This window comes from Sus scrofa, chromosome 14 (genome assembly GCF_000003025.6).
Source record: "Sus scrofa isolate TJ Tabasco breed Duroc chromosome 14, Sscrofa11.1, whole genome shotgun sequence".
NCBI lineage: Eukaryota > Metazoa > Chordata > Mammalia > Artiodactyla > Suidae > Sus > Sus scrofa.
In genome coordinates, this window is record NC_010456.5 from 120,718,458 (window position 1) to 120,739,680 (window position 21,223).

A 21,223-nucleotide genomic window follows, 5' to 3' on the forward strand; every position below is an offset into this window, starting at 1 on the left:
GAATTCATGGGATTATTTGTACAGCTTTAGACAACTGCCTACATTTTAAAGACAGCTTAAACTTTTTAAAGCAACAAGCCCTTTTGAAAATTACACTCTTTTTCTTTTGGCTGCCCCATGGCATGTGGAGTTCCTGGGCCAGGGATCAGATCCCAGGTGCAGTTGCACCCTAAGCCACAGCTGCGGCAACACCAGATCTTTAATCCACTTTACCGGCCAGGGATCAAACCTGCGTCCCAGGGCTCCCAAGATGCTGCCGATCCCATTGTGCAACAGCAGGAACTCCTGAAAATTATACTTCTTAAAATAACTTATTCTGTCTTTTGGGCTCAGCAAGAATCCACTTCCGTAAAGTAGCTGTGATCACTGTGAACTGTTAAAGTCAGTGCCAACTATGAAACATCAGACTTCGAGCTTCTTTCAAGAGAACAGAAGAATATTGAGTTCTAACTGTTGTGGGAAAAAACAATTGTTCAAATGCCTTTTTTATGTGTGTTGCTTTTTATATGTTATTGATGATTGTATATGTAGCATTTAACAATTAAAATACCTATAGATAGCTGGGTCATCTGTGTATTTATATTTTTTAAAAATCATGTTTGGTTTATGAAGTTAAATACCATCACTGAAATGCCTTTACTGTAATCTTTACTATAGCCCTCACTATAATCCAGAGACTCTTAAGACTCAGGCCCTCATTTCAAACTATATTTGATGCAAGAAAATTAAATTGAAGACAAATCTCTCAGCATCCACTTTATAATGACTGGCTTATTTTGGATACTAAATAGTCAAAGATCTTTTTTTTGGCCACACCTACGGCATGTGGAAGTTCCTGGGCCAGAGACTGAAGCCGTGCCATGGCAGCAACCCAAGCCACTGCAGTGACAACATGGGATTCTTAACTTGCTGTGCCGCAAGGGAACTCCTCAAAGATCTTTTGATGAATCCTAAAAGTCTGTAGAGAATGATACCACCAAAAATCCAGATGGATATATTTTCTGGTTTGCCTGTATTAAGTTTATGCTTTTTTCCCCCTTTAAGGCAACTCTGGTCAATAAACAACATTGAGAATTAATTTCTAGTTTAATGCAAAACAGATGTTGTTAAACCAGTTAGGTTTGGGACCTTTTAATTAAACACTGGTGTTTCTGCTGTGGCATGATGGGATCAATCAGTGGTATCTGCAGCACTGGGATATAGTTTCAATCCCTGGCCCTGCACAGTAGGTTGAGGAACCAGCGTTGCCACAACTGTGGCATAGTCATAACTGTGGCTCGGATCTGAGCCCTAGCCCAGGAACTCCATATGCCATGAAATAGCCAAAAAAGAAAAAAAAAATTAATATTAAGCATTATTTCCCAAACAGGCCAGTTGTTTTCGGTGGGAGATCTTGACAGACTGACCTAAAAGACTTAGTAAACTTGCTGTTTAACTTGAGATCACCACTGTATACCAGACATTTCCCTTTGCAAAATCCCTGTGTCACTTCACCTTTGATTCCTCTGTTCTTCAGAGATCACAGTTAATAGCTTGTATTACAATTATTTTCATGCCCTGTTCTTGAAAGTGCACATATACCAGATTACTAATGTTCTTCCTTTTTTCCATTTGGCAGAGGAGATTGAAGTGGATGTTGAAAGCACAGAGTTCTCCCATGGAGAAGTGGACAATATCAGTACCACCAGCATCAGTGACATTGATGACCACAGCAGCCTGCAGAGTATTGGGAGTGACGAGGGTTACTCCAGTGCCAGTGTCAAACTTTCGTTCACTTCCTAGAACCCAGCATGACATAACAGTGCAGGGCAAAATACTCACTGGGCCAATTCAATCCAAACAATCTCTTAAATTGGGTTCATGTTGCAGTCTCCTCTTTAAAACTAAACAAAACTATACTTGAACAAAAGGGTCAGAAGACCTCTATTTAAGCAAATACTTAGCAAAAAGTGGGGCAGAGCCTCCCCAGCAGAACAAATATTCATAATATTCATATTTGAAAATCACAATTTCTAATGGCAGCAGAAAACTTGTGTGAAATTTTCTTGATTTAAGTTGATTTGAAAGAGGACATTGGAAATTCCATCCTCTTTTTCTTTTCTGGGTTGCTCATACTACATTGATTGAGTAGACACATTTAAGGATGGGATTATGAACCCTTCTAAGTTTTTTGGTCCTAAAAACAAACAAATATCAAACCTATAGTAATGACAAGACAAGATAATCAGGCATTAACCTTGGATAGCTAAAGAGCTATTAAAACTCAGCCTGGGACAGCTTATCATGAAGCCTGTGGATGATCAATTCTTAAAACAAAAAACAAAACAAAAAAACACCTCATTTCATGCTCTGCAAAAGGAGAGACTCCCATGAAGCCTTTTAAAAGGGATCATCATATGCAGCTCAGCTTTCTGTTGGATTCCATGCTAAGCAAGCTAACCTTATCCTGCATTGTTAGCACTAGGGCAACCCAACCTCCAGCTCAACAGTCAGCCGCCCTTAGGCCCATGGGCAGCATGGGGCAGTCCATGTGCATGACAGCCTCTACCACGCAGGGCCTGAGTTTGGATTGAGGGGCCAGAAGGAAAAAGCTCCACGTGCCTCTGTGTCTGCGTGAGCCAGAAGAGTTGTCCACGCAGATTAGCAGGCCAAGGTCTGAGCCACGGCAGCATTTTTATTTTCAGATTTTGATAACTGTTTGTATGTGTTAAAAACCAAAATGACATCTTTTTAAAGCTTGTCCATAATAGACGTCTTTTATAGTGAAAAACACATGGGAAAAAAAAATCATCTATTTTGATGCAGCATTTGATAATGATAAAACACCTCACACCTCACTCTTTATAGTGCACAAAATGAATGAGGTCTGGGCTAAGTAGAAAAAAGGTCAATGCTGTTTTTGTTTTGTTTTAGAATCATTACCTTTTACCATCTTTTAACCATCTATAGTAGACACACTATCATAGTTAACATAGTTAAGTTTGGCACTTGTCTCAATTTATGTGAAGATTTGCTTCCGTTTTCCTACAGGCAGTCTCTCTACTTCCTCACAATCCCACTGTGCAGGTGCTATTGTCGCTCTTGTCAATATTTTCAGAAATGTTATTTTCTTTTAAGTGAAATTTCTAGCCTGCACTTTGATGTCATGTGTTCCCTTTGTCTTTCAAACTCCAAGGTTCTCCCCTGGCCCTTTCCCCGACCCTGGGAAGCCTTGGAAACCTTACCTTGGCTCTTTGGACTTTGTATACTTTAAATAATTTAACTACCCTTAATTACTTAAAAAAGAAAAAAAAAGCTTTATGATTTTCATAACTTATTGCTGATTTTAATGGGTTGTTAATTTCAGTCCTGTAGTTTTATTTTGTTTAGATAGGGCTGGGCAAGGAAAAAGGAAATAAAGACAACCATATTTAGCAGTGCAGATGAGTTGTGTGTGTAATGTTAGACTATCCTTTGTAAGTAGCACTTTAACAGCTCTCACTGCTTCTATATATGAAGTGAACCATCTTGGTCATACACAAGGCCTCATCATATATTTACTTGTCCTTGTGCTCTTCCTGTGCCTCCAAAAATATTTTATCCTTGATTGTGGTATGTATGAGTGGAAGAAATTCTTTGAAATAGATGTGTGAAAAACTGCATGCCTTTAGAAGCCCATTATTAGAACTTGTTACTTCAGGTGCTGGGGACTTAATGAAAAACATGATAAATTCATTTCTGCGGCCCAGGTAAATTATTTCTGGTTTCATTTATAATTACTCCTGGCCAGGTCAAAATGTTGCCCTATATATTTGTTTTCCCAAGGGAGACAGTTTGAAGACTGCTAAGTACCTTGGAAAGTAAATGGAAGCCAATGACAGAATTTCCATTTTGTTGTTCCCAGGGCATTCATTTGCATCACTTGTCTAGGGCTGGAATTTGGGACTTTATTCAGGTGAACTTGAGGTGCTGCCATTTTGTTGTGTATGTACAGGATGGTGGGCTGGGAAGCCTTTGTCACAAACCTATAGTACTTATTTCAACTCCCCCCTAAATTACTCCTTCCCTGGATTTGTTTTCCTTGGGGGAGGGGAATGGATTGTATGATGAGTAAGAAGTATTAATTTTTTAAAAGACAAATCGACTTTGAAGATACAAAAAGTTAACTGCAAGAAATAAAAATTGTGAATGAAAAATACCTGAGTGCTTTTTGTACCACCCTTCTCTATGAAGGAAAAAGTATCAGTGAGCATCCATACCTTGAGGTCCAGCTATCTTATAAAATGTCTGTTGATACTACTTCAGTGGTCCGAATTAATGGCAGCTTAAATCATTGCCACTTCCTAGCCTGTAAATAGATACCTTCTTGACTAAGAATTCCATGTAATTTTGTTATTCCCAGGGCATTCATTTGCATCACTTGCCTAGGGCTGGAGTTTCAGACTTTATTCAGGTGAACTTGAAGTGCTGCCATTTTGTTGTGTATGTACAGGATGGTGGGCTTGGAAGCCTTTGTCACATATAGGTGATTTAATGCACCCGAAATTATTCTCCAGATAACATTTTAGAGAGTCCCTTTAGCTATGTTATTTCTCAAATTGAAAATTTAGTCGCCATTTGGAGTTCCTGTCGTGGCACAGTGGAAATGAATCCTGACTAGGAACCAAGAGGTTGCAGGTTCGATTCCTGGCCTCACTCAGTGGGTTAAGGATCCGGTGTTGCCATGAGCTGTGGTATAGGTCGAAGATGCGGCCTGGATCCAGCATTGCTGTGATGTAGGCTGGCAGCTGCGGCTCTGATTTGACCCCTAGCCTGGGAACCTCCATATGCCGTGGGTATGGCCCTAAACAGCAAAGGAAAAAAAAATTTAGTCCCCATTAACCTGAATTAACTGTGCCCCTTATGTAAAATGTCTGACTGATACATTAATAGGTACAGGTAAATCCTGTATATGTGCATATTTATATTACCAAAGATTCTGATGAAGTTACTGTGACTATTAGAACAGGGGTGAGAAATTCTGTCAGAAATGCCTTTTCCAGGGCCATATCAATGACCCTGGAAGGTGAGGATTGCTGAGGTAACACTAACCTAAGGCCACACTGCTTCCTGGGTCATTTCTCAAGAGAAAACTGTTTACCTTCTTGGAAGTTTTTTCAGTTTTTCTTCCACTTGAAGAAGCAACTAGCTGCCCTTTTTCTTTTTTCTTATATCATCTCTTCAAAAATTCCATACTCCCTTCCAAAAATAGCGTAATAGGGGAAAAACAAGGGTTTTCATCACATTTAAATAGCAGTTCTAACATCTGCTAAGAACCCTGGGCAAGTTACTAAATTTCTTCATGAAGACTGTTTTCTCCTGAAAAGTTGATATAAATACTACCTCTATCTTGAAAGATAAGAATATATATCCACCCCACCCCCACAATCTAGGCGCTTTTAGCACCAAAAGGAAATTAAGAGGTGTTACTTCTGTACTTTCTCTGATGAATGCAACCTTCTAATCTCTTCGTCCTTAATCTTGAATTTTAGTTACCCTGACTCAGACTTCTATTAATAAAATGGTTCATTTTCACAAAAATTCTGTGGCAGGTTATATATATTGTTAAGAAGTCAATTTTGACATCCTATAGAAATTTTTAAATAAAGGCTTTATAAAGATTCATATATCACCGGTTTTAGTGATTACCTGATCTTTCTTAAAGGAAAGGACCTGAGCTTAAGTATGTTATACACTGAGAGCAATTGCTGCATAATAATTGAGTGGCCTAGTTAATATTTTAGTGCTGGCCTTACCAAGAAAAAAAATCTTACTGGCCTACGTACCAGATCTAACTGAAAACTGGTTTTCTTGTGGAATACATCTAATTATTTTAAATAATCAGTGCAGTTAAAATAAATGTACTAGCTGACAGCTTCAGTTTTTCTACCTTTCTATGCAGTAATAAATTATCAGGGGAAATAGCTTCAATGAAGCTCTTTAAAAGTACTGACAACTTTCTATAATTTTGGAGTATTTTCTATTTCCTGAAGTTCTTAGCTCTTTGCTTTTAAAAGGAATGCTTTTAAAATCTTTGTAAGTAGGACAATAATTGGAATATTTTAGATTTTCACACCAGGGCACAGAATAACATTATAAAAACATTAACAAAAGCCATAAAATATCTAAAATGTACATTAAAAAATATAAACTTAAGTAATTGTTTCTAAATTAGCAACTTCATCACACTCTGGAAGCTAGGTCAACTAAACCTGACGGTGTTTTTGGGGAGAAAAACTCTGGGCAAAAGAACCAAAGGGATACTTACTCCTCTTTCCTGCATACTTCTGAGCAATGAACAACTGGACAATTACCATCTATTAAAGACTAGCCTAGCTGCGGATCTCAGGCTTCAACTCTAGTTTTCTCAGGATACAGAGTCAAGGGTTTCCTCCAAGCCTGAATTCTTTGTTTCTCTGGTCAGAAATTCACTGCATCTTGCTAAAGTAAGTACAGGGCTTGAAGGGGGGGAAAAAAGCATATCAGTTTCACCAAGAAAGGAAAATCATGAGCCAGCAAAATAATAACCATGATTTGGGGGCCCCAAGTTGACTCTTCAAACAAAAAGCAAACCTTTTCCTCTAATGAGCATAACCATGGCTTCTTTAGCTGTGCTCTTAAAAACAAGTAACCGGGGAAACATTACAATTTTAACAATTTAAGTCCATACTCATTTTGTAAAAATGAGCTGGTAAGTTGCTTGATGGAAGTAAACAGTTTTTATTTCCTGGGAACTAAAAGATAACTTAATACCAAATTTGGTATTTTTTAGTTAGTTCAGCTATCAACTATCACAAGCCCAGCATTATTCTCAGATCTGCTTTACCCCACTCAAGGCCACAAAAGAACCTTTATATACGTAAGCTGAAAGGCAGAAAAGGTGAGTGAAGACTCTCACAGAAAATACCTTTATCTGGTTTTTTTACTACTTACTTTTGGCTAGGTCAAAAACAAATTAACATGTCAATATTGGTTTCTGAACCTCTTGAGATGTTTCTTAAGAACATCATACACAAAAGATACACGCTTTTTTAAAAAACCATAGTCTAAGGGAATGAACTTGGGTTTTGTTTAAACTATGGTATTACCTGTTATTTTGCCTGCTACACTCTTCCGCTCCAGTTTAACTTGCAACTCAAAAATCCTAGATATAAAGAATGTTTACATTTACTGTTGAACTTGTAAATTACCATTTATACTAATTGGTTATTTCATAGTATAATACAAGTACTTAATACAATTCAACATGTTTATTGAGCTCTCTATAAATATTTTAACAAATGCAAAACCTTGTGGGTTTTTACAGATTTTCTTCCTTCTTTTATATTTCAGTTAATACCAAGTTGAGGCAAAAAGCCAAATCAAAGCTTTAAAAATATTTTTTGGCTTACTTTGCAAGTGATATTTTTCACCTTATATGATCACAATCTATAGACACACACAACTTACAAAACTATGATTTTCCTTTGTTACCTGATGGTTTTCCCTTGATATTTTAAAGGCAGACACACTTAGCATCAAAATTCCATTACAATGTAAACACACACATACATGCACACACACTCTTTGTTAGGAAAAAATAAGCACTTAAAAAAATGAGCTCTTACAATAAATAGATGTATTTCATTTTGGGTAGAAGCCTAAGTCTTCATAATTGGGCTCAGAAAATTGCCAATTAAGGAAATTTTTACTTCATTTCAAAAATCAAACCATTTTCACATCTAACCTAAAACACGGTGTTCAGTCAGGGATGTACATCAGAATCAACCACATTTGTCAAAAAAAAAAGACATATCTTTGTCCTAGATAGGTCTGGGGTAGGACCCAGATCCAAGAATTCCTCTTCAATTTTAAATAAGAATTGGTGGAGTTCCCACTGCAGCTTGGTAGGTTAAGAATCTGACTACTATCCATGAGGATGAGGGTTCAATCCCTGGCCTTGCTTAGTGGGTTAAAAGATCCAGAGTGGCCACAAGCTGCAGTGTAGGTCGCAGACGTGGCTCGGATCGAGTTGCTGTGGCTGTGGTATAGGTCAGCAGCTGCAGCTCCGATTTGACCCCTGGCCTGGAACTTACATATGCCATAGGTGCGGCCCTAAAAAGACAAAACCAAAAAATAAATAAGAATTAGGGGTTATTTTATGACCTGTACCCCCTTCCCATTAAGAAACAAACCCTAAAATATTCCAACACAAAAATTTAAAACTTTAACCAGCATATACTTAGTATGTCTTACAACTTTGGTAATGGGTAACACTTCAGTAGTACTTATAATTAGGAGCCTCAAATCAAAAGCAATTGGGTAATATTTCCATTATAATGTGAATTGTTTTTCAAGATAAGGAAAAAAGATCAGATATTCATCATTACATCTGCACGGTAGTAGCAAACACTTACCTATAGTGCTTACAATATGCCAGGTACTCTACTGAACACTTTATACATACTGACTCATCCTTAAAACCTAATGAAACAAGTATGAATTTCATGCCATAGCTGAGGAAAGAGATGCAAAGAGTTTTGCACAGAGATAAGGAGGGAGCCAAGATTCAGAGCAGTTTGGCTCCAGAGTCCTTGCTCTTCCAATATATGGCCTTTCTTGATGTTAATTAAAATTTTTCAATCTGTGATTATTAAAATTATTTACTTGTTTTGGGGTGTTAGGACTGTTCTTTCCTTGCAATGGTCAATAACAAAGTCAACAAGTTTTGAGAAGACAGATGCAACCATAGCAACGTGTGGGCCATTGAGTACGGTTCAGTCTGTCAGTTTCAGAGCTTCAAGTCTCCTTTCTTGACAGAGGGGAAACTCTAAATTTTGTAACACAGTTTCTTAAGACCAAGCATCATATTTGATTTTCGCATACTGAGAGCTCGGCCACCTGCATTTGTAAAGTACCAATGGTATGCTTCTCAATAAGCATCTTCTCAGCTTAAGCATCACACTACCACCCATGACTCCCCTGGATTCCTCATCTTTAACTTTAGTCTAGAGACTCTATCATCCTGACAACAGAACTTTTCAAAGGGCCACACCTAGGTCTTTGATACAAAGGCTCTTGATTTCATTCAATACGCCTATTTTTGAGAAATATTTTCTACCACATAGTCACTTTTTTCCTCCTTTTCTCTCCTACTGCAAAGCCCTCCAGGGAAATTAATGTGCAGAAAAGGTAACAGAGCAAGGTAATCTCATCAAAAACTATTTTGTGTAGTCACAGAATACATCAAATTTCTTTTCAGTCCTGTTTAATAGCTTCCCTTGTAATCCTTTAAGGATACTACTGACTTATATAGTTTGTTATACTAGTAAGAAGAATATCAGTATATTTTATTTAAAAGTTTTTCAGGCTAAGTAGCCCTTTTTCTACTGTTATTTGTGACTTGTATTGAAAAACACTTCACCTTCCATTTTGTCCTATATTCTCTACCCTGGCCATAAATTACAGGGGGGAAAAACAGTTGGAGAGAGATAGAGGGATGACATGAGAAGTTCTCTAATCACTGTCCTCCTGTAAGTTTCAATTTACAAAAAATTTAAAATTCATGAAATGAAAATGTTACCTCCCCCTTCTACCAAAAATTTACAAACACCTGTATACAAGTGGCAACCCTTAAAATAAAACTGGTTTGTCTTTTAGGATCCCATTTCTTATGTCCAATATGAGTACATAAGGATTTATCAAAACCTTTATCACATGCTCAATAATCTTTTCTGTGGAAATGATGTACGCTTAATCACTGTATCAGTGATGGCAGCTAAGCCTTCACCTTTTTGTTAACACACCCTGGAGATTTTAAAAACACTTTATTTAATAAAAGTTAAACATACAAAAACTGAATTAACACATCCTAAAAATCTCCATCTTCCATTAGCAGGAATACCCTTTTCTATGCACATATTTGGCTTAAACTCAACTGGGGAAAATTGTGATGTTCACTTATAACCAACAAATGCTGACAACCTGATCTAGTTAACAAAAATTACAAACTCAGCTACATGAACATAATATACAGGGAAATTATGGCCAGATTAATGCACAAGAAATACAGAAAAAATTTAATGATGAAACACTCAGTACTCTTGTTCATTAATTTAGCCTTGGGTTTTTTTTTTCTTTTTTTACAAAAATAGTATCTACACTGTATACAGGGCTATACATCAGCTTTTTGTTTTCTCATATAAACATTACACATCCAAAAAATGGTACCACTATCATAAGTGAAAATCAACACAGGAGAAAAGCAAACATACAAACAAAAAAACCCAAAAACCAAACCAAAAACATTAGAACAGGTAGCTGGTCCTAAACATGGTTTGTTACATAAAACTAAAATTCAATGAAAAATAAAGAGCTGGGTCAATTTTAGAGACGGCCTAATAGGCTTAGGAAACAAGTTATCAAGAAAAACATCAAAACAAACTTTGCCATTACTACTACTTTAGGCTTAAATGGGCAAGAGCTAGGTTTATGCTGAATATAAAAAAATTAACAGAAATTCACTTCAGCAGGTTGGTGTTCTGCCTTGATGTCCCAGTGAATTGCTAGAGTATGTGGCAAGGTCAAAGCATCTGAAAATTCCCAGTTAGGACTTTACAAAAAGTAAATGTCATCCACTAAGTGGGGGCCTGATATTAGGAAGATCAATAATTCATCTAAGTGCTGTATTTACGCAGCATCTACCTAGAAAAGTTGCTTTATCCAAGAAACTTCCAGGAAACTGTGGTAGTAGTAATGAAAAAAGTTTAAATGAATAGCAGTTATCAAATACAATTTCTTCAAGTTTCATTCTATTGAAGTCAAATAATGACGACAATGGTATCTTCCTTACTCATCTAACAAATAATTTACCTTTAGAAAAATATAAGGATAAAAAGGTAAATGTAAAGCCCTGCAGAGATGAAATCCAACAGTTTTTCTGATTATTGAGGCATCAAATGCCTAACATTGTATTTGGAGGTATCTTGATATTGTGTCATAGGTTTATCAGCAATTCCACATGTTCCAACTCCAACTTTGCCAGTTACACTCTCAGGTGAAGCAAAAATACTCCTCTTTACCTAGGGAAAATGAAATAGAAATCATTCTTGATTAGTCTTGGAAAAAATTAAAATTCCAAAATATACCTATAAGGAAAAGTACACCAAGGGAGCCTGAGTGCTTATAAACTCTAGCAGTGATACCCAAAATAAGGCATGTTAACAAAGCAGGTAGGATTCAACACACTCTAAGTGGTACGTAAGACAGCAAATAATTTTTCAAATTTTAGTTTATTAAAAAAAAAACAATCTTGGCGTTCCCGTCGTGGCGCAGTGGTTAATGAATCCGACTAGGAACAATGAGGTTGCAGGTTTGGTCCCTGCCTTTGCTCGGTGGGTTAATGATCCGGCGTTGCCGTGAGCTGAGGTGTAGGTTGCAGATGCGGCTCAGATCCTGCGTTGCTGTGGCTCTGGCGTAGGCCGGTGACTACAGCTCCGATTCAACCCCTAGCCTGGGAACCTCCATATGCCTCGGGAGCGGCCCAAAGAAATAGCAAAAAGACAAAAAAAAAATTAAAATAAAAAATAAAAAAAAACAATCTAGATCTTGTTGTGATTCCTGATATAAACTCAAAATGAAGACTGATGAGGATTCTGAATTTGAGATGCAGGTAATTTTTTTAAATCTGTGAACCTTTTTTTTTCATTTTAAAGTTATGTTAATGACAGTTGCACTTTGCAAAAAAAATCTGCAAAAGTATGATGAAAGGATTTACTAACCTGGCCTTTTTTATTTTTAGAATAGGCTCTATTGTTGAACTGTTGCCATTTCACCTTCTGGTCTTCTCTTTCCTGCTCAAGTTCTTTTATTCTCTGTGCTTTTTTCAAAGCTTTCTTCTTTTTATATTCACGCTGCTGGGCAATCATTTCTTTTCTGTGTAGACAGAACAGGTTAAATGTCAACTCTTAAAATTTAGAAGGTGAATTCCTCAAAAATATTTAGCAGTTCAACACCCCTCCCCTTTATGTCCCCAAACCCAATAAACTTACACACTCTTCCCTCCATGAATAAAAGCACTGACATCAATGCCAATCAGTCAAGACTACTAAGGAATAAATGTTATTTGAAACATACAGCATCCTTGGAAGCTTCTGAACATAACTGTAGTAATCTATTATCCATTTAAATCAAATATTTCGACTATGACTTTTTATTTGCTATTTACAAAGCTTTTGCAGTTGTGTTTGAGAAATGAGTTTCAACATTAAAAGCTAACTAAACTTTTATCAGTTTCTAAATGGGCAGTTAGTATGATATGCTACATGTGGAAAAAGCGTTATGAAGAGATTCAATGCAGATATAACTATTCTATATCGGAAGAGCACAGCAGCACAAAGGGCAACCAAGAGCTAACAATTCTTACACACACACAAAAAAGGGGGATTTTCTAAAAACACTTACTCTAAATAGGATCAGAGTCTAAGGCACTCTCAATAATTTCTGCTCAGTTAATATTGACTTATTGCCAAAAGAAGGATGAAGAAAGGGTCTTTAAAGATAAGGCAGTATGATCCAGACTTCTCTGTATCATATAATCACCACTATGAAGTGTGGGTTTTTTGTTAGTCTATTTCTATGTCTGTGTCACAGATACATAGGCAAAGAATGACTGACTGACTGATTCTTTTTCAGCTGCAATGCAGCATATACAAGTTCCTGCAGCATATGGAAGTTCCCAGGCCAGGGACTGAATACAAGGGCTAGGGATTGAATCTGAGCAGGTGCTGCAACCTATGCCACAGCTGCAGCAATGCTGGTGCTGGGCTGGGGACTGAACTGGCACCTCCAGAGACAAGCTGGATCATTATCTCACTGCACCACAGTGAGAACTCCAGGTATGGTTTTTATACAAATTTCAAAGACTAAAAGTAGAAAGGTCAGATCTGACCCCTGGCCCAGAATTACATACGCTGCGGGGCAGCCAAAAAAGGATAAGAAGAAAGCTAAAGTCAAAAATCACTTACTTTTAAAAAAAAAAAAAAAAAAATCACTTACTTTGACATGGGTTTGCTGCCACTGTCCTCCTTTGCCTTCCTTCCTTCTTCTACAGGCTTGAGGTTCAACAGTGGAGTCACTTCAGCATTGCCATAGCCAGCAAAGGTGATTGCAGCGGTGCCGTTTTCTTCATCTATCTCCTCAATCTCCGCTTCATAACACCTGTAAAGATATCATGGCTGTAAGCAGGTGAGTAAAGGTTTGGTACTCAGCCTACAAGACTTATACTGCAGTGATTCAACTATTAAATGTGTTTAAAACAAAACTAGCTATAATCAAATGTCCTTTTGGCAAAGATAATACAAAAGAGTGGCCGGAGTTAGCCATCTGCTATCAAAAAAGGAAATCCTAATCAAAATATTGCCAGGAAAGTATCTTACATGTCCTACTAAATGTGCGTTGGTCCATCTCTTAAAGATACTCCTTACACAAACTGGAAAAGAGTTCCCGTCATGCCTCAGTGGTTAATGAACCTGACTAGCATCCATGAGGACGCAGGTTCCATCCCTGGCCTTGCTGTGAGCTGTGGTGTAGGTCACAGACGTGGCTCAGATCCCTCGTTGCTGTGGCTGTGGTGTGGGCCAGAGGCTACAGCTCCAACTCGACCCCTAGCCTGGGAATCTCCATATGCTGTGGGTGAGGCCCTAAAAGACAAAAAGACAAAAGAAAAAAAAAAGTTACTTCTTACAGGAATAGTTTCAGTGTATGTGCTTCACTGAAGTCTAGGACAGCCAACCTCACTCAATTTTCAATTCAATGAAAAAACAATTTAGACTCTTTTTTAAAACTCTGCTTTCATCTTCCTCTACTTTCATGTTTATTTCCTCTAGGATTCAAGCCATTTTTCTATGCTAAGACTTAATTAAGGTAAAGCTAAAAACTAAACTGTATTACTGGTAACCACCCAGGAATCAAACTGGCTCTTTAAGTCATATTGGCTATACAGAAAGATTAAAATAGGGTAGTTCAAGCTGAATAAAATCATCTTACCATGGTATTTTATTATTTCATGTTATAGTTAGAGTTTTTTCTACACTTACTGTCCATCTTCACTCCAGATTGCCATACACTTGTCTCCTACTTTCCACGAATGTGTGGGCTGAGTAGAAGCAAAACTGTCTGAACTTGCAAGAGTTTCAGAAGGTTGAGTTGACAGAAGGTCTTTGGTTAATTCTATAACTTCCTAAAAAGGAAAAACAAAAGTCATTAACATTATTTTTATAATTCACATTGTCACCTACTTTCAATAAGCAAATTCTTTTAATTTTTGGTAACAGCTCTCATACCACGTAGTACTCAGTAAATACTCTGCACATATTATTTGAAGTTCATAACAACACTATGATGTACACACTGTTATCATCCCCATGTAGAAACTGAAATAGAGCATTTTATACAGTGGTGTTGGGATTTAAACCCAGATGCCTTTCAATTTAATTAACATCAAACACTTACCAGAAATATAGGGTAGACTTGAATTTATACTGTACATTATTTTTAAACACCTATTTTAGCTGCAGAGATCTCTCTAAAGATGAGAAATCATCAACTGTAGGTTCAAGATTACTTTTGTCTCATATCATTGTCATACATTTCATTGAACTGTGCTTTTTATAGGGCATTACTTGGCAGTAATATTAACCACCTAGCCAACAGATGCCCACCCCCCGACCAAAAAAAACCTTGAAGCAACCTGATTAGTAATAAAAATGTCCCTGCACATACATATTTTTACTAAAATACTATAGGCATGTATTATAAAAAACAGTATAGTCTTCCTATTCATTTATTATAAAACTTACCCCATCTGGATAAGCAAATTACCAAATTAGATTTTAAATATCCTAGTACCTAATAATGTGTTATGTACATTAGCACAGCTTCATTTAAAAGGAAAAAGTAAAATAAACGAAACATACACAGGCAGGCAATACCTGTCTGTGGCAAATCTATTTTCTAACTCAGGCTTACATTTATTGGCTTCAAAAGATGTTCGGCAGGGTTGGTAAAAGGAAATAGAACAAATCAGTAAGATTCTGCTACCATTTTATTCTGATGAAGACCCCTATCATGTATCATCTATCTGATTTAAGAACCCGCATACCTGTTATTCCACTGTTGCATATAAAATACCTTAAATGTCTATGCTTTGGGAGAAAAATTAGTAAAGTTATACTCTGTACTGAGATTCTTCTGGCTCTGATTGAGGTTTTTATAATAGTAGTTCTGGTTCAATAGCCAAGAAAGTTAAATATTTCTTCTCTCCTAAAGATTCTAAATCTTCCTGGCTATTTCTGAAAACCTAATATTTGAGCCTTAAAAAGAGGAGGGGGGAAGCATTCCCTGCTGGCCTCGTGGTTAGGACTCAGCATTTTCACTGCTGTGGCCTGGGTTTAATACCTGTTCTGGGAACTGAGATCCCACATCAAGCCGCTCCATGCTTTGGCCAAAAAAAAAAAACAAAAAACAAAAACAAAAAACCCCCCTAAAAACAAAAAGCGAACAAACAAAAAAAAAACCCCTTTGTAATAAACAAGCCTTCTATTAGGAAAAGAAAAAGAAAAAGGAACATTAAAGCCCTTGGAAAAAGATCAGTTTTATGAATAAAAAAATTTTATTAATAAAAAACTTGAAGACTCAGATTTAAAAATTCATTAGATTAGTATCTTTAATGAAGCTTTTATCAGATGCAAAACAGCCATTCAAATACCTTTTAATTAGACAATCCTTTGCAAATAAAGCAAAGAACTTCCAAATAAACAGATCATGTACTACACAAAGAAGGAGAGTAAATTATCCAGGCTTCTTTTCAATTAACCACTTTTAGGGCCAGGAGAGTAATCCAATAAGCCACTCAAGAGCCCACACAATTCCTGTCATTAAATAATTCAATTTACTTAATGGAACTAGGGATCATTTAACATTTAAAGCATAAAGTCTGCGGGTGTTGTAGGTCTCAGATTTAGAACTCTACTTCTCTTTGGACAAAACATCTTCTCATTATGTTTTCATAAAGAAATACATTTTTACCAAAGAAAAGGTCCTGAAAAGCTGTGCATGTTGTAATTTCCAGAGCCGTGAAGTGAAATGACCCATTAAAAAAAAATCCAGAGCATTCACCCCAGCTGTCTTTTCACTTTGCCATGTTTTACATACCCCTCCCAACCCAACTATAAAGACCCTTCTAAATGTTTTTTTTCTTCATTTGCGCAAATGCACCAAAGTATTAGAGAAACTATTTTATGTATGAGGGAGTTCTTAAAGGTACATACCATTAATTACTTTTCCTCCCCCAAGTCTGAGTTCTGAAACTGCTCCTTCATTGACAGATGGGCAGCAGTTACAGTAATCGGCAATTCCAGGAAGCATCAGATGTTGTGATCTACATATCAGCAGGTCAAAGGGGGTGCACTCAAGCACTCTGCTTACTGAAGGAAGGCGTTTCGGGGATGCAGAGAGCCACTGTAATATATGAGACAAGTGACTTGACCCCTGCCTCCTTTAGAACCAGTTTATTCAGCAAAACAGCCTAATAAATTGACTATTTTTGTGATTATCAAAGACTGTCTGGGGAGCTAGTCAACTAGCTAGGCTGCATTTTACTAAACCGACTTTTTTCTTTCTTTTTTTTTTTTCTTTTTAGGGCCACACCCATGGCACATGGAGGTTCCCAGGCTAGGTCGAATCGGAGCTGTAGCCTCCAGCCTACACCACAGTCACAGCTACACCAGATCCGAGCTGTGTCTATGACCTACACCACAGCTCCTTAACCCACTGAGTGAGGCCAGGGATCGAACCTGCTTCCTCTTGGATGCTAGTAAGATTCATTTCTGCTGAGCCATGACAGGAACTCCCTAAACCCACTTCTTTAAAATGAAAAAGAAAGGCAATTAAGACTTCAGTAGATTAATTTGCTGCCTGCTGAGTAACTTTATTCTGTATGAAAGATAGTACATAAAGAAGTAAGTTGAAAGCCTTGCTGGCAAAATGAAAGTCACTGAAGAAAAATGCAGAAAGAGCATTTTGTCATAAATGAAAAGGCAAACAAATTTTTAACTAGAGTAATCAGGATATTCCATAAAAGGAACAAACAAAAAAAAAATGTGGGCCACAAACTTAGTCATCAGTCTGAACAGACTTTTCAGCAAATATAAAAGGCAGAATATCATGGCACAAAGTATATCCCAGAAAGCTGAGAAGAAAAATGATTTTTGTTTTTAAAACCTATGACAAAATAGCGCTGTAACTATGTCAATGGAGACAGCAATTACTAGATGGAAGCAGGTCGCCACATACTTTTCAGAATTTTATCTAATTTTTTTGTCTTTTTTTTTTTAGGGCCACATCTGCAGCATATGAAGTCTCCCAGGCTAGGGGTTGAATAGGAGCTGTAGCCACCGGATCCTTAACACAGCAACACCAGATCCTTAACCCACTCATAGAGGCCAGGAATCGAACCTGTGTCCTCATGGATACTAGTCAGATTCATTTCCACTGAGCCAACACAGGAACTCCTGAATTTTATCTAATTTCAAATGATGTCTTTCATCTTTGTTTTCAGTTCAAAACAGAAGATTATCTAGTAATCAAAATCATTTTTTCCCATGATAGAATAAGAGGAAAAGAATCTGTGATCAAAAAAAATTCTGTATTATTGCTATCTGAAGTGTTAGGACTTAAGCTTCTAAATCTGTGCCATCCAATATGGTAGCGACATATAGCTATTTAATAAGGCAAAATTAAAAATTCAATTCTTCAGCCATTCCTAGTCCTATTTCAAATCTTCAACAGCCACATGTGGCTAGTGACTATAACACTGCACAGCACATATAGAACATTTCCATCACCACAGAAAGTTCTATTGGACAATGCTTTTCTAAATGGTTATAGAAAAAAAGATGTTTTACAGATAAATAACCAACCCTCAGGTCATTATTAACTGAACCCTAAGTAAGCCACTTACATGATCACTACAATGCCTGCCAAAATGGTCTCTCTCCCTATAGTACTTCCACTACAGACCACGTCCTAAGACAATTCTGCCCAGACTCTGAGAACTTATTCTAGAAATAAAAAATTTTAAAAAAACCACCTTATAATAATGCTTTCAGTCTTCAGCTCCAACTACCCCCTTCCATCAGTTCCACATATACCCCTTCTCCAAGTGCCCAGGAAACAACACACACAACTTTGGCGTACAATGCTTTATTTCCTTCAAAGAAAAAAAGGACTCTTTTTTAAGTTAGTAAAAGAAAAAAAGATGGATGGGGGCATGCCAGGATTTCTCTGTGAGGCAAGCAGAAAGTTGGCCTGAGAGCGGGAAAAACCACTCCCCAAATATCTCTTTCTTATTGATCAGGACCCTGAAATCCACTGGCCTGACTTATACATATTGAAGTTTCTGTATTTTTTTTACAAAATAACATACTATTGAAACCTCATGCAAGTCTATTCTAAATCTAGAATTTGAACCTGAAAATATTAACTCATCTTAATTTTGCCCAGGTAAGCTCTTTCAGAATCTTGAATCTGGGCCCATTTCAAATAAGCTTCATTTGTCTGCCATTCTAATATCCCTAAAATAGTAACAGTTTAAATGGGCAAGAGAATGATATAAAGGGAAGGAAAGAATTACTTAGATAGAATGAAGATGATTCAAGTTTTGTTTTGAATCAGTGAAGACAGACCATCTAATCAAAACACCTTTTAAAACTTTTCAAAATTCCAGTTCAGAATTTTAAGTTCACAAATCTCTTAAGATGAAAAGTCACACATATTTACGAATATTATATAGGGTGTTTTTACTAATCAACCTAGTGTTCTGAGAAAATACAAATATTTACTATAATTATGGTTTTATGTTTTTCTTGAAACCCCAGAGCAAGTTCTAAAAAACAGGTTTAATACTTACTGAATGCTCCAATGACAAAAACAAATTAAAAATCTCCTTTCCCATAGGTTTGGTTTAATTTCAAGTTGTTAAAAAGGGTCAACAACTACATGTTAAACCTAGCCTTAAGTTCAAACATTACGTAATGTTTACGCAGAAAACAGGTTACCTCTTTAGGTATTTTTATAATGTGTTTTCAATACAAGGCACTAGAGCTAGCTTTATTATATACATGCACACACAGTCTCTTTTGCACACTCCTGCTCATGCACACTCTCTCTCTCACCCCTCAATTTCATTTTCAAAGAATCTTGTGTCATTAAAAAGAATTTTAATTAGGTTATATTTTTCCCCTTTAAATTTAGTTACCCTTTGGACAAAATTTGCTTTTCCAGATCTTTAAAAATAGAAGTGCTAGCCATTGTAAAGTTATATGTACCTCTTTCTCTAGAAAGTTTGAGATTGACTTCTAAAACTAACTCGCTTTTAAAACTTTTTATGAGCGTACAAAATTGACGTAACAAAAAACAATGTTTCAATCATTTTGATGTACACAAACTGAGGAAGCAATCCTACTCCTGGAAGCCATGTATGCCTATGTGCATACCCACATGTACATACAAGAAGTGTGTATGTGGAGAGAAACACTCCCTCCAAAGAGTGTTCTGGATACCTACAGATTCTAGGCAATAAATCATTTGTAAAACACAGAAATATTCTTTTCAAGCAACATAACCATAAGTGTCCCCTCTTACTTACCTGTAAATCTTTCTTTAATTTTAGCAAATCTTCATTTTCTCCATTTCCAGAGAGAGCAGCTTCAACTTGTTGGAGTTGAGCTTTGTAGCTTGCCAGCTGCTTTGCTAGATCCTCTGACATCTGGGGAAAATGAAAAGAGTAAGGCCATAAAAACAAAACCAAAAAACAAACCATAAAAAATAATTTTTCTCTGTCTGAATTAACCCTTACCAATTTTGCTCCCAACCCATTATAATTCATTGTAGCTTAATTTATCTGTGTTACCTTTACTTTCAGTTCAGAGAAAAGTTGTGAGCCAAACCACAAACTCCAAGGCAACAGACGCTCAAGATTATAAACATATCAGAAAAACTCCATATAGTAACAGAAAACAAAGGTAAGAGGGAAAAGGAGACTTTCTAATTTTCTTTAAACTCTTGTTAACAGGGAAGACACACAGGCTCAGTTAACAGGGTTGTTATATAGTCACCAAAAGAAAAGGGGGAAAAAGTACCAAACTGTTAAAAGAGGCGAGACTTTATTTTTTTGAGCGCTAAAAAATACTTCCCAAACCAAATATAAATGGCTTTTAGATTAACTACGCAATTAATTCTCTCCACAAGAGCTATCCAATTAATACGAGTGTGTTTAGAAACTCTTCTCCAGAGCAAAAATCTTTCATCCAGTCGCTTAAATATTGCTGATGGTTTTTCTTCAGTAAAAGAAACAGCACAGATATTTTCCTTAGGAATTCTAAAGAAACGTGTCGTTCACCAAATCCCGCTCGTTCTTCTGAAAATAAGATAGGAGAGAATTCTTTCCCGCTTTCTTAGCAAACACAACGGGTTTCCGAGGACCCGTCTGTCTCACAGTTCTCGTCCAACTACAGCCCAGAGTCTGGAAGGGCTCCAAAGAGGTTAGAGCGAGCCAGGCTGTTCTCCCTCAGTGACCAGTACCTCAAAGCCCGCCACAACTTGCTCTATTATTTCAGACCTCGAAATTCAAACAGCTTCCAGGGAAACCGAAACACGAACGGAGCGGAGGCCAGCGGAGCCGGAGCCCCACACCCGCAAACACGCTCCGCACCGAAGGGCCAGGGCGTCTCTAAGACGCCTCCCGCGCCCCTACCCCACCCATTGGGTGCCCAGGATTAGTCCAACCCGGTCCGAGGCCGTTCCGGGCTCAACTCTAGGTGGGAGAAGAGACCGCGCCCCTAACACTCTGGCTAGGACCCGGGCCCTCCAGCGCGGCTGGCTGCTGGGCCTCAGGCCTCCGCTTCAACTCGGGAGAGGCCGAGGCCCGACGAGGCCTCACTCGCTCCCTCGTCGGTTTGTTACCTTGTGTGGGGTTGGGGTCGGGGCAGTGGGAAGGGGTCGGGGCAAATGAGCCCAGTGGCGGTGGCGGCGAGAGTGGCAGCAGCAACAGCAGCAGGAAAAATCTCAGCAGCGACAAGCTGTCTCGGTCTGAAGAGGGAAGAAATCTACCGGCCGCGAAGAAGAGTGGACGAAAACTGGGCACTGGAAAGAGGAAAAGACAGAGGCG

General features: G+C 37.5%; 2 protein-coding genes across 5 annotated transcripts in view; one reads left to right on the top strand and one right to left on the bottom strand.

Annotated features, from left to right (window-relative positions):
• MXI1 (MAX interactor 1, dimerization protein) overlaps nucleotides 1-4,175 on the top strand; it is a 78,942-nt gene extending 74,767 nt beyond the window's left edge. For all 3 annotated transcript variants that reach the window (XM_003133181.6, XM_021073199.1, XM_021073198.1), the window contains exon 6: nucleotides 1,619-4,175. In XM_003133181.6, coding sequence (XP_003133229.5) covers nucleotides 1,619-1,782 — 164 coding nt within the window. In that variant the 3' untranslated portion in view covers nucleotides 1,783-4,175. The remainder of the gene's footprint in view (nucleotides 1-1,618) is intronic.
• On the bottom strand, nucleotides 7,620-21,216 carry SMNDC1 (survival motor neuron domain containing 1). 2 transcript variants are annotated; one of them, XM_005671451.3, is made up of 7 exons: nucleotides 21,019-21,204; nucleotides 19,703-19,822; nucleotides 16,326-16,515; nucleotides 14,094-14,236; nucleotides 13,054-13,215; nucleotides 11,778-11,931; nucleotides 7,620-11,078 (listed from the first exon to the last, which is right to left on the bottom strand). In XM_005671451.3, exons 3-7 carry the CDS (start codon nucleotides 16,326-16,328, stop codon nucleotides 10,941-10,943), a joined length of 600 nt encoding a protein of 199 aa, XP_005671508.1. In that variant the 5' UTR covers nucleotides 16,329-16,515; nucleotides 19,703-19,822; nucleotides 21,019-21,204; the 3' UTR covers nucleotides 7,620-10,940.